The following is a 13,487-nucleotide window of genomic DNA, read 5'->3' as shown; positions in this document are numbered from 1 at the left end:
AGAACTTTTTTTTTTGTTGTTGCTAATATTGATGAATATTTACAATTTCATAACTATCATACTTTGAGTCCGATTTTGACGAGATGTTCAATGATATGCAGGTAAATTTTTTTAATTTAAAAAAAAAAAATCAGCCAATTCATCTGCACATCCACGTCAACTGCTTGAGAACTTTTTTTTGTGCTAATATTGATGAATATTTACAATTTTATAGCTATCATACTTTGAGTCCGATTTTGACGAGATGTACAATGATATGCTGGTAAATTGTTTGTCTTTTTTAATCAAGTTATTCGTGAACCAGAATTGTCCTTTGATATTAGCCTAGTTATCTAGAACTTGTGTTCTTATCCCTCGATACGGAAAAAAAGGATGATTGACACATGACAGATATCCTTCTGTATAAATGCAAATTCAATTGACGTCCTCGATCACAGTATGAAAATTTGTGAAAACAGTACAATTGTCAGTTCGAAAATACGATTTATAAGATAAGATTCAACATCCAGGAAATAAATACTACACTCGTGGAATGGGGAGATGGAGGAACCATTTCCAATCGAATTGTCGGTCTTCACACAGGGTTGTTGTCTTTGCCACAGAAGTACACCCGTTTGATTTTAAGTTCCTTCAACGTGACTGGAATTAAGCTATTCTTGCGTATGCCTAGTGATTAATAATTATCAAAAATGTGATCGACATTGAGATTGAATTAATCATTAATTTTTCATCATTTTCGCGTTTTTTAAGAGCAATAAATTCCGACTTATGTACAATGAAATCGCGCTTTAATTTCCCCGATCGACAGGTTCAGTGATTGACTTTAGCCTCAAGGATTACTTTTTAGCATCATCCTTCCTATCATTAAAAAGACAAATAGTTGATGTCCTCAAACATACCGTAATACTGCATGGATATGTTTGACAAACTGCGGAAACACCGCGATAGAGCACTGATGACTGTTAGTTTGAAGCAAATTACACTCAGACTGTGATTGAGATCGACAAGCAAGTCGGTTCCTTCCGAAGGAGACCCTATCGCTGGCTAATGACAGGTTGCAGTATCATCAAAAAAAAAACAACCCAATGTTTACAAAATTAGTGACAATCAGGATTCATTATAAGAATGATTGAACGACTTTGACCATTTCGACTACCGGGAAACCAGCAAAGCACGCCTGATTATTGAACTTCAAGTTGGTTTCTGCCTCCGCGTTGTAACGCTAGGACATTGACTCTACTCACTAGTCCACTTCCTTCCTCAAACTACGCCAATAAACACAGATCGGCAGAAAAAAAAATACAGGAAAACATCTGAACTGTAGAAGATATATCAGCCCACGTGGCTTTTTCTTTGGCTTGTCAACATACCTGAGACGAACAAACGAGCACGGGACGTTAGAGTTCATCATCAACGAAGGTTTGAAAGGATGTCGATGTTGACCGCTAGACAAGACGGGGGACTAGCTGTTTTGGCCTTGATTTTATGACTGGTCGAATGGATGTGATTCAGACTTATTTCTAATGACCGCGGAAACAACGTTTGGGGAAGGGGAGGCCAAGATCAGGAATCACAATAGTGAAAAAAAGAAAGAAAGTAAGAAAGCAAAGACTGACGACAATGAACGCAAACGATCGAGGCTTGATATTAGTTTGGGAAATTTTTCATCACAGTTATTTTCTACTTAACAGTTGTTGGATTGATCATCACTTAAAATGCAATTCCACCCTATGTCTAAAATTGTGTGTTTCTGTTGTTGTTGTTTTTTAAATAAATATAGTAAAATCAGACAAACTGAGCTGCAGAGCTTGGATCAACATCAGACCTAAAATTAAACAGAAGTTTTGGGTCACACACTTTTCCCAGGAATAGTGATATTAGTAGCAACCGCATAATGCAAATTATTTGAAAACGACATGGCTTCAGAAGTCTCCAAATTCACCTATACACATTTATTTCTTTATTAGATTTGATATGATACTAACAGAAAAATAACGTTAATTGTATCATAGATATCATTGATCAAAAAATAAACTGGCAATAATGACTTTTGCTAAAAGACTTCTAGTCGCTAGAATATCGACTAAAACCTATGATTTTCCTTGCTTTGTACAAACAGAACTGGTGGGAGAGTGGTGAGTTGATGACTTCATCAGGTCAGCAAACTTGTTTCTTCGTGGTGGTGACCAAAGTCAATATTCGGTAAGGGCATTTGAACCGTATGAAATTCCATAACTTTCCCATTCTACCTTGTTCGGTTTTGATGAAACTTCTAACATCCCTTTCGTCTTGTTCCCTCGATTTTGATAATAAATTTAACGAGAAGATAGCGTGGAATCACACTTTAGATGTACGCATAATTGAAAGTATCTCATTATATATTTTTTTTCAATTCTGTTATATATTTTGTTCGAGGGCCACACGTAGGACTTGTTTTAAGCTTAGCATATCTCGTAAATCTTATTTTCCTCGTAAATCATTGCTGCATTCATTATCAGTAAGAACTTAGCGTTCTGATGTGTAATCCAGCTCGTGGCGTGACCACTGCTGTGCAATACGGCATAATCTTGCTATCCTCATAGACATTGTCCATACTATTCGTGTTTTTGCTTGTAATACATATCCCTTAATAGGTTTCGCTCTCGTTGAAAAAATTATTGAAAATGATAGCCTGTCATTTCCTTTTTATTGAATGAACTGTAATACGAGATAATTTCGCGGTGCTACATCAGAATTGTAACCAAAGCTGCAGATGGGCGTATTTTCTACGGTGAGAGTTTGAACCTGTTCAATCGCTCGTCCACAACAAAAGAAAGACCAATGACAATCAGTTCGTGGTATACGCGCATTGACAAATCGAACATGCAGCACATAGTGTAATCTAATTAAACCTTCCATTTTCTGTTTTTCTTTTTTTCGGGGCCGAGAGTGGTCAACTGCGAGTAGCCAATGTCTAACTTACATATATTTGTACAGAATACGTGTTGCTGTAGCGCACACTTACGACAAACACACATGCCTAATAATTCCGTATCAAAGGGCTTAAAATCTTTAATACATTTTTACGTATAATGTACGGGGTATGTCATCATCGTTTCATTGATTCTGTGGAAGGTAGTTCCGCTTATCTCTTGCTAATGTAGAGATATACCGACGTCCCCTCTACCACACGTGGCATTCAGACGGGTTAACAGTATAGCCTGTATAAGGAAGTCAGATGTACAGATCTACCATAAGTGACATGACTATCACATTTTGGCCATGAGTGAAACAATGTCATGTTTATCTATTTCAACTATGTTTTATATCTCCCTCGTACGAGGGCGTGGTTGGGGCAGATGTTTCTAGTCGTTCGGCGGCTATAATTATGTATATGTATACTCTCAACGACACTCATGTCACATTTATCATATTTCTTTGTACATTCTGTTGATAAGAAAGTGAAAATGAAGTTTGAATTTGAAATTAAATCATCGTGTTCATGTGGGGCTCTAGTCTCTTATGATATTCAAAAGGGACTTTATCTTTTTTAATTTTTCTCGTCAATCATCACTATGGCTAAGAATTAGTGAGACTTAGCACAAACGCATCACACAAAAAGATAAATAAGCATAAGACAGAAGAAACAGAAAAGTATACAGAAAGAAAAAAAAAACACCCAAGAAAACATAACAGTTACGAAGAATTATAAGATGTATATTGGCATCAATGCTTGATTTCAGAACGCGTCTATGCATACATATAAAACCCAACCAAATGATTATGAGAGGTCTTCTCGAAAATATACAACAGGATGTTTTCGATTTTCGAAATATAATGAAGCAATGTACTTCGTTTGCATTCAAGAAAATACACAATACGTTGTACATTCATAAACGTGTAATGCTGCTTTCTTGTCATAGATCCATGCAACATTAATGTCAGTACATGTCAATAGTTCTTTTTCATTGTTTTGTATTGCCTTGTTTTCGTTTTATTTCTTAACACATAACTGTAACATTTATTTTCCATCATCTCGGGACAGCATTGCCAGCTCGATGGCCTTTGCTTCTTCCTCCACACGTTGAATCTATAATGTCATGATTTTTACGTATGATAGGTCATGTGCGTATCAGTATTGCATAAATGATTCACTTTTTACTGTCTTGTGTACTGTATTCTTTTCATAGTATTTTGTCTGCTGTACATCTTGATTGTCTCTTGCTTAAGTAATATTCTCTTACTTAAACAAATAAAATGAATGATGAGTAAATAAAAAAAGTCTGACATCATCTGAATAGCTGACAAACTGTGCTCTGATGAAGTCAGCTACGTATTTATAGCCACGTCAATGTCGATCATCTTTTAACAAACATAATTATATATCTTCTAAATGTGCAGCTTAGGGGAAAGTTTATGGAATTGATGAATGAGGAGGAAGAATGTGTGAAAATGAGTGTGGTCACATTGCGATCAACTGGTCATACGCAGGTGAGCATTTATAGCATAACTTCCCCACACCTAGTGACCTGTATCAAACGTCTGGTTATGGGAAGCGTGGCCCAATAAATGAGGGAAAAAACACGTATCAAATACAAGAAAATATTATGAAGAGCCATCCGAGTTTCCTCTTTGCGTCAATGATATCTTCGAAAGCTTCCGTCCGCTTGGATTTAAGATTGTTTGCGCTATCTTTGTTTCTTTTCACTTCTTTTGTAATGATAAGTACACTTCGGGGTTTGGTAAAAAGTCAAAAAAGAAACGCATTCTATGTTGTTAGATTGGTGTAAAAAAAAATGTACCGGAAGTTAAGACACGGAAAAAACAACGATCCTTGTTGTTGAAATGATATTGGACTTGTAACTCTAGTCAAGAGTCAGGTTCTGAACGCATTGTTCCGGGAAGGTAAACGTACGTTTTTCCTAAGTTTTTCTCAAGAGGCGTTGCCCTCTTCATAACCAATTCACAAGATGTCTCATAACCAGAATGGCGGACTTCTTTTGTGCGTGTGTTAAATGGAAGGAACCTTGTCATGGCCACTTTGTGTGAATGAATCTTAGTAGCTACAGGTATACCATCAACTCAAGCAAGGCCCATATAAGCGAGAGCTAGGCGAGAGGTGTTCCTCCTTCATATGACATGACATGCTGGTTGCAACAAGCTATCTTGTGTTGTAGGGTCTCGTGGAAGGAACACGTACGCTAGATACCAGGAAGAAAAACAAGTGTGTGATACGTCGCTCTTTGTTCCTGGTTGCTGCTTAAGACAAAGCACCAGCAACTTTCGCCTTGTCTCCCTTTCTCTTCTTCTTTCTATCCCTCCCTTCTCCCTCCCACCCTTCCGCTCCCCTTCGCTCCTTTTCCCTCCCTTCCTCATCGTATGGAGTAAAGTTTTATTCAAATCCCTGGGCGGGCAGTTATAAGTGGGCAGCACATGAATCCAGGCCTTGTGTGAAAGATACGCCAGGCTTATGCTCGATTAGTGCGCCCAATTTATTGGCGCAGACGACAGGGGGATCCGTTGGGTCGGCCATCCTTTGTGTGAGCTCAATGAAGACAAGGACTAACAGGTTGAGCCTTGTTCTTACTTCATCACCTACCCCCCCCCCCCCCTCTTGTTTCAGCTCACTGACGATAACAACGAAACCTGTTATCAATCTGTGCTTATATACTATGGGACTACCGAAGCGTAAGGCAGAGGTGCCACATCAGATCGCATCTTCTGTGGACTTGACTTATCAAAATTTACCCCTCCATCTCTCAGCGAAAGGGTCTTTAGTATGTATGAATCACTGTGATGTAGAGTGTAATACAGTTTTTTTTCTGTTTATGAGTGACGTACAGGGCGTACTTGATGAAGAATAAAGGATTGACACTGAGAAGTTCTATCTAATTGATAACTCTTTTGCTACAGAGATCAGGCTCAACTTCTTTTGAAGAATTGAAGAAAAAAAAATTGACGAAGAAGTGTTCTATTAACAAAGATGTTTCGTCTTCATACGCTTTCTGTCAATGTCCGTGTCGAACCCACTTACCCCCGAATCCATTATGGGTTGCCACTGGCAATGTTTATTCGGGAGAGCACTGGTTTAGAGAAATCGCAAAGATTCGGATTTCTCGGACCCCCACACGTTCTCTGATCATGGAAGATGGATACAGAAAGTAAGATGGAGCGGTGGAGGGGAGGGGGTAGGAAGGAAGGAGTAAGGGCAGGGTGACACCGTTTACTACATCCATTGAACGTTTGATCACGGACGGAAAATGCTTTGAATCCTGAAGTATCATAACTTTATGGCTGGCAGGCACAGAGATCAATGTTCTGCGCAGGATTTGCAGGAAGAGGATAATCCATGTCGATAAGTTATTATGTACAGTACTTGCAAGGAAGAAAAAGAGAAAGGAAAAAGTTATGCTACTACCATCAGTGTCAGAGAATGGGTGTAATTGAGCGTGTCTATTAGTAACGGGTTGAAATGCTATTAGTGATTTTTAATACCCTAACAAGATTTTTTGTTCTCTCTCTTTCTCTCTCGCACAAAATTTCCCCCCAATCTCTTCCTACAGTATCTTTGTGTCTTTTGAGGAGCTGCGTAGCCTCAATCGCCAGAGTTTTCAGGAAATAGGCCCAGAGGAAAGGATGAACAAAGGAGTTTGGGCAAGATTGTGTTGGTAGGCTACGAAGAGGAAGGCCAGCCAGTCCCCACCCCGTACCGTGTCGGGTTACATTGATTGACGCGGTTCCCATAGAGAGTAATTCCTGGCCTGCCCTCATCACGGGCCAGCGACCGCGCCGCGGGAGCCGACCAATCAGCGAGTGCGACAGTAAAAGGCACGGTATGTGCATCACACTGTCACTCACAGGATAGGCAGAGCCACTTGAAACACCGTCAAAACAAGGGCTTGCCGTGTCGCGCGCAACCTCCTCACTACACGCGCATTGTTGAAGTAAAGCAAACGAGCATCATCCTCTTCATCTGCCGCTGTCTTACCCCTCATCCATCAGGACTTCTCACCATCATCTTGCCTCGGACCTGGGCCCCGGTACTTAGGCGGCTCCGACGACCAACGATATCTCACCACCATGCTCCCGTCCTTTGGTTTTACGCAAGAGCAGGTTGCCTGCGTCTGCGAGGTCTTGCAACAGTCCGGCAACATCGAGCGACTGGGACGATTTTTGTGGTCGCTGCCTGCTTGTGAGCATTTACACAAGAATGAGAGTGTTTTGAAAGCCAAGGCGATTGTAGCCTTCCACCGGGGGAATTTTCGGGAACTTTACAAAATTCTCGAGAGCAATAATTTCTCCCCACACAACCACCCTAAACTTCAGGCACTGTGGCTGAAGGCGCACTACATCGAGGCAGAGAAACTTCGGGGGCGGCCACTCGGCGCTGTCGGGAAATATCGAGTGCGGCGAAAGTTCCCCCTGCCCCGGACCATCTGGGACGGCGAAGAAACAAGCTATTGCTTTAAGGAGAAGTCAAGAAGTATCCTAAGAGAATGGTACTCTCACAACCCCTACCCATCTCCCAGGGAAAAACGGGAGCTGGCAGAAGCCACAGGACTCACAACAACGCAAGTCAGTAACTGGTTTAAAAATAGACGACAGCGAGATCGAGCGGCTGAGGCCAAAGAACGGTAAGCTTTCACATCATATCTCACCTATACCTATTCCCAGCTTATAACACCTGTACTCGGTCGATAGATTGTTTATATCATTGATACTTTGTGAAATCTGTCACAGTTTCATAGTATTACAATACAGGACAAGAGTTCATTACTGCGAGAAAACAGAGCTCTGATGTCATAAAATTCATGATGAGGACCTACTTAATTTTGCTGTCTGAAATCCTGCAATCTAAATTTCACGTAAACGACGCTATAACAAATAACTGAAAGCCTGCGAGGAGGCAACGTATGCTCGGCAGCGGCTTCCCGAAAGCGCCGGCTGCGTTGTCGACAGACGAATGCCTCGGTGGCGATAGCCTACCTATAATCTCGCCGAACCCTGTTTCTATTATAAACAGCCATCCATACATTACCAACATCAAGGGAATAACATTCATGGCAATTGCAGCATTATGGAAGAGCTCTTTCCTTCTCATGACATTTCGGGGGCAGAGAAAAAAGCTAACTTTCTTTTTAATGAGTGCATTTTCCTCTAAAAAAATCAGTAGTTGAATATAATAATGCTCCTTTCCCCCACTTTTTCACAGACGTCAAATCGCAACAACCTTTAAGAAACTTTGGATTTCCCGCCGGGCAGATCGTTAAAAGCGTCTCATGTGTGACGTCTAAACAGGATATTATGGTTTTTATAAAAACTCCAAAAAGAATGAGAAGCATTCATAGAATGTTGTTTCACATAGTGCCGACACAACACGATACACATAACCCTCATACACCCACCCCTCACATGTTCTCACATTGTTGTCTCTATATGCTGTTATCGCAAGAGCGCTAACTTACACACGAATTTACGACTCGTACCTTATTTTATTTTTTCCGGAGCTGTCAGAATCGAGCTTTGTTTTTGTTTCTCTCACCGATGCAATTGAACACCTCCCTCTGTTTCGAATCTCGTCTCTGATAACAAATAATGACTGGATCAGGCCCTCCTTTCTCTGACGTCCGAGATCGAAATTAGTTTTGAATATGGGACGCTAAAAATTGTGTCAGGTCCCTTGGGTCTACACGGCTTGAACAAAACCAAGACTCTACTGCTGCCATTGCCTAGAATTATTTCCCATTTCTCACTCTCTTTCTTTCTCTCATTCTCCCCCTTTTCTGTGTCTCATGGTACTCGAGATATTTTCCACGAGAAAACAAACCTCTAAAAGCCTAGAGTATTGTTATAATCTCAGGTCAGAAAAAAATATTTTCTCGAGACGATGATGACGAGTAGCATATCTATCAAATAAAGCTGTAATATTTTTAGTAATTTTCCTATTCGAAAGGAAGGAGATATGTTATTTTGTAGAGAATGGTTATTTCTTGCATACACATATACAAGAAATACATACATCCTCTCCACAGGAGGAAATATAAACAGGAACTGACATACTGATTACGCGGAAGAAAAATGATCTCTTTACCGCATTTTCTGATATCTTCCTGAATCCACTTGAGTAAATTTCCTGTTCATTTCTCACATGTCAAATCAATACTAAAAAAAAAAGAGTTGTTAGTCTCGAAGTGAAGAATACTCCATGTTGCTTCCTTTCATGAATTTGCTGTTGCCGAAAATTATGTGTACGTGGCAAATATTGTTTAGCTTCTTTCAAGTTCTGTAGCCTTATTTCCGTGGTAGAATATGTTTGCTTTTTGATGGACTCTTAAAGAACGAAATTGTCGTTCTGTAACTATGTTGTCTGTTAAGGAAATGACTGTCAAGCTGTTGTAAGCGTTGTAGAATGCGAAACATTTAAAGGAATAGTTATTTGCTTATGATATGAAAAATCGCAAGTTTTGTCACTAAGAATCGCATATTGAATGACCGTTGCTATTGTGTGTGTGTGTATTTGGGATGACCGTCATAGGGAGAATGCTGAACAGGAGAGCAAGACCAAAATGGCGACACCGAGCACCAGTTCTGAGGAGGACTTACCCATGAACGGCAAGGAAAATCTGGGCGAAACAACGGGGGCCGACATGGGCATGAACCACATGGGCCACGTCACGCATCACCATCCCCACCACGGCATGCAACACGGCCACGGACACGGCCACGGCCACCCTCACAGCCATGGCCATGGACACGGCCATACCCACACTCACGGTCCCGCTGGTCTCATGATGAGCGAATTGAGTAAAAGCGGCTACGGTATCACGAACTTACCACCCGGCGCGGCTGAAGCAGCGGCACAGGCACTCGCGCCCGTCAACGCCGCGGACTCCGTGCTGCAAAACTCCATCCAAAATTCCATGCTGCCGCCCCACATGGCAAGTAACTTGGTGGACATGGGGTAAGCCTCTCTCTGCTCTCACACGAACAGTTCACAGAAAATCAAACAGGCAAAAACAGAAACAGTCCTAAAGACTTGGCATTGTGAGTGTTTCGATTGTAATGGTGTGCGTGATGGTTACAGTTGGTTAGGCCTACCTGAACAGTGTGCGGTGAAAACGAGATCTGGGGGTGGTGACGTCTTGTAGCATGCGGTGGACACTCCAAGATTATCAGCCGTACAGTCGTGTGCAAATTGTCGATTCGAAATCGAAATCAACCAGAGACTCCGCGAACAGAGAACTCTCTTAGGAGACAGAGAAAAAAAAAGTTTTTTTTTTCCTGAAAATATTTGTATCATATAGTACACAAACATTTCCGTAGACACTTATCTGATGACGAAATAAGAAGGCATATTTCTTGACATTGCTCATTGTTACTTTTCACTACCGAGTGAGACGATCGATGCGTTCTCGTACCAGGTAATAGTGAAAGAGAAAGATCAGGTGTGTTATTGTGTTTTCAGTGAAGACGACATTGACTTGAAATCAGATTTATATAGCTTGACTAATGTTATGTGAAAGATGTCTGCTTCACCTGCAATATATGGACTGCTTTTTATGATAACATGAACTTTTTCTGTTTGCTATAATTGGACGAAAAAACCCTTAATGTACAGTGAAGTTATTGTTGAACTCCTCCAAGAAAGAAGTTTTACCAAATTCTCGAGAGAAATTTTTATTCATGAGCAGAATTTTGTGTAAACACCGTTTTCTATGTTTTATGTGTCAGTCAACGAGATAAGTAGTTTTATGCGAAATTCATAAACCGATTTTTTTTCTTTCTTTCTATCGTGCTTGTTTTGTAGAAGAGGAAAAAAAAAAACAAATCGCAAAGCGAAAATAAAGAGGTTAACACGTTTGAAATGATGGATGAATATTCTGCTAGTCTTTCTCAGTTTGGTTGTTTTGGTCTGTTGTGTGTTAATCCGATGCCCTGGGGAACCGTGCTATCGATCATAAAACCACACTGGCAACCGATTATGCCGGGGCCAAATTATCCTTGCACAATAAACGCACGTCCTCTAGCAGCCAGTGAGAAGGAATTGGGCTCAATTCAGAAGAAGAATTCATTAAGAAGAGCCAAGAGCGGGGGTAAAGAAAAAAGAAATAACATCACGAAGATGAAAAATACGAAAAGATGCGGAAGACGGAAGTAAATCCAGCTGGGTATATTGGGAGGGGTTGCAGGGCTTGTAGAACAAACGTCGATTAGATATTTTGGTAGTGCGCAGCTTCCTCACTGATGAATACTTTATTACAGTCGTGATGGAGAGGATGAGCTTAGTTTCGAAGGCTGGGCCGAGAAATTGATTAATCGTCAAGGAGATCAATGTTGTTATTTTTTTTTCTCCCTCAGTCGCGAAATCGTAGTTATTAATTTAGCGAAGCCGGGAAGTGATTTTTTTTTTTGTATGTGTGTTTTGTTATGGTGGCATGCCTTTATGTTGTGTGACCGTGCTTTGATTCCGTTGCCGCTGTCTTGTTGGTGATTACGAAACTATCTAGTTTGACAGCTTGTCAGAAAATTTTGCTCGTTTTGAACGCAGCAGCATCTTTCTTCTCATATGAAAAAACATATCAGTGTCATTTATGACGCATACATGACAACAGAATACTGTATTACTTTTTCACAACATCTATGATCATCATGCAGTAAATAGATATGGTAAGATCGGGAAAAAATATGTGGCAGATAATTTTCGAACAACAGTGAAGGAAACATTCAACATGATTGTATAAATATAAATTGAATATATAAACGTATTTTTTCACGAGCATATTCAGAAAGGAAGGCAATATTTGAGATTCTTGAACCCGCCTTTTACATGTGACAGAAATGTCACGGTCAACATTGCCTTGACGTCATGGTTGAAATCTAGTTTTTTTCCTTTATCTGTAAGAGTCCAATATTCACATCTAACCGCCGATTCTGTTAATTTCGATAAACTAGAAATATATACCCCCAACTTTTTACTCGGTATCTTTGAACTCGAAGGAAATAATCTTTAATGACTATTTAATGGTTGTGCAGTTCGTGTAATGATTCATATTACATCTATATGTATATATATATATATATATATATATGGGTATATATCTGTAAATATGTATATGGATTATATATGTATATATTGATATATATATATATATATGTATTATATATATCATATTATATCTATTTAGGTATACATACATATCATATTATGCATCTATATACACATATGTATAGATATATACATCATGATACATATGAAGGTGTGTGTCTGTGTGTGTGTGGTTATGTGAGTCAATGTGCATATTGATTTCCATTTTGTATGGTCCTCAATAGTTGGAGGTATGGTAAGCATCGATCTTCCAATAGGACAGTTCAGTAATATAAACGCCTTATGAACAGCATCTAGTATAAAATGACTGAACAGTGGTGCTAATGGGTTGCAACTCTCTTGCTGTATAAACTGTGGCTGGTTGCTCGGGGTTACGGTTGTTTATACGAAGAAACAAACAAACAACCAACCAACCAACAAACAATCCGACAGCCAACAACAAACTTGACAGCAATGGCGTAGGACTGTAATGACCTATTGTTTATCATCCCAGAGTTTAGGACAGAAACTGAATTATCTAAAGGAAAATGATGGACTAATAATCTTGTATTCCAGCATTTTCATATTCTGTTAAAATGTAAAATGAACTGTCAAAACGTAATTTTCTCTCCCACATAGACAAACATAGTGATATATCAAAAAAAAAAAAATGCAATATCAACATGAGCAGTGATCACGCCTGTAATGACAACAAAAGGACTTAACCACGACAAGCTTAATCATTTCATGAGCGCATTATACCCACTGGTTTTCGTCATTGTAATTGATAAATGTGATAACAGTAACGATCGTTATAACTGCACGAAGCGACCGGTAACTTAAGAGATTATCAGCTCAGCTCGGACTTCTATGGCAACAATACATATATATATATATATATATATATATATATATATATATATATATACAAATTGTTAGGTAGATGGAGAAAGGGAGAGTGGGAGAGAGAGAGAGATAGGAAAAGAAGGAGGGGGGGAGAAAAAAAATGAAATGGTAGTTTGTGCTCGCCGGATAGCAGACCTATCCTCCCCTTTGGTTCTCCAGTTACATGCCCTATCTACTCCCTCCTCACAGCTAGGACTACCACGTGAAATCGACTCCCCGAATAACCAACTCAAGAAAAACTGGGTTAACTCACGATATATTTGCCTGGTGTTTTCCAGCGACTCCCCCTCTTCAGAAATAATCTCCCTCTCTCTCTTGATTGCGTTGGAGGCAATGTTTCTCGATTAATTTAACTAATCCCAACCGTGGAGGGCGTCCCTCGGTAATCTTCCCCCCAAAACATCCACCCCCCTTCCCGTGTGAGGATCGCCCCCAAAACAGCACACTGGCGTGTAGGAATCAAAATATGAAATCGTTATCTTGGCATAAGTGGTGTGACTATGGAGTATAGATTCAT

General features: G+C 39.9%; 1 protein-coding gene across 1 annotated transcript; it reads left to right on the top strand.

Moving 5' to 3' along the window:
- Window positions 1-6,858: 6,858 nt before the first annotated feature.
- LOC139732010 (homeobox protein six1b-like) lies at window positions 6,859-10,864 on the top strand. Its single transcript, XM_071642887.1, has 2 exons — window positions 6,859-7,613; window positions 9,515-10,864. Exons 1-2 carry the CDS (start codon window positions 7,060-7,062, stop codon window positions 9,942-9,944), a joined length of 984 nt encoding a protein of 327 aa, XP_071498988.1. The 5' UTR covers window positions 6,859-7,059; the 3' UTR covers window positions 9,945-10,864.
- The last annotated feature ends 2,623 nt before the right edge of the window (window positions 10,865-13,487 follow it).

Source organism: Diadema antillarum, unplaced genomic scaffold (genome assembly GCF_040938485.1).
Source record: "Diadema antillarum isolate AM-2024a unplaced genomic scaffold, OU_Dant_1.0 scf00000023, whole genome shotgun sequence".
NCBI lineage: Eukaryota > Metazoa > Echinodermata > Echinoidea > Diadematoida > Diadematidae > Diadema > Diadema antillarum.
This window is presented reverse-complemented; position numbering and strand designations above follow the sequence as displayed.

Bases quoted from the DNA above. Each gene is read 5' to 3' on its own strand.
- LOC139732010 (XM_071642887.1), top strand. From the start codon at position 7,060: ATGCTCCCGTCCTTTGGTTTTACGCAAGAGCAGGTTGCCTGCGTCTGC. The intron at 7,614-9,514 runs GTAAGCTTTCAC...TGACCGTCATAG, and splicing joins GCGGCTGAGGCCAAAGAACG to GGAGAATGCTGAACAGGAGA.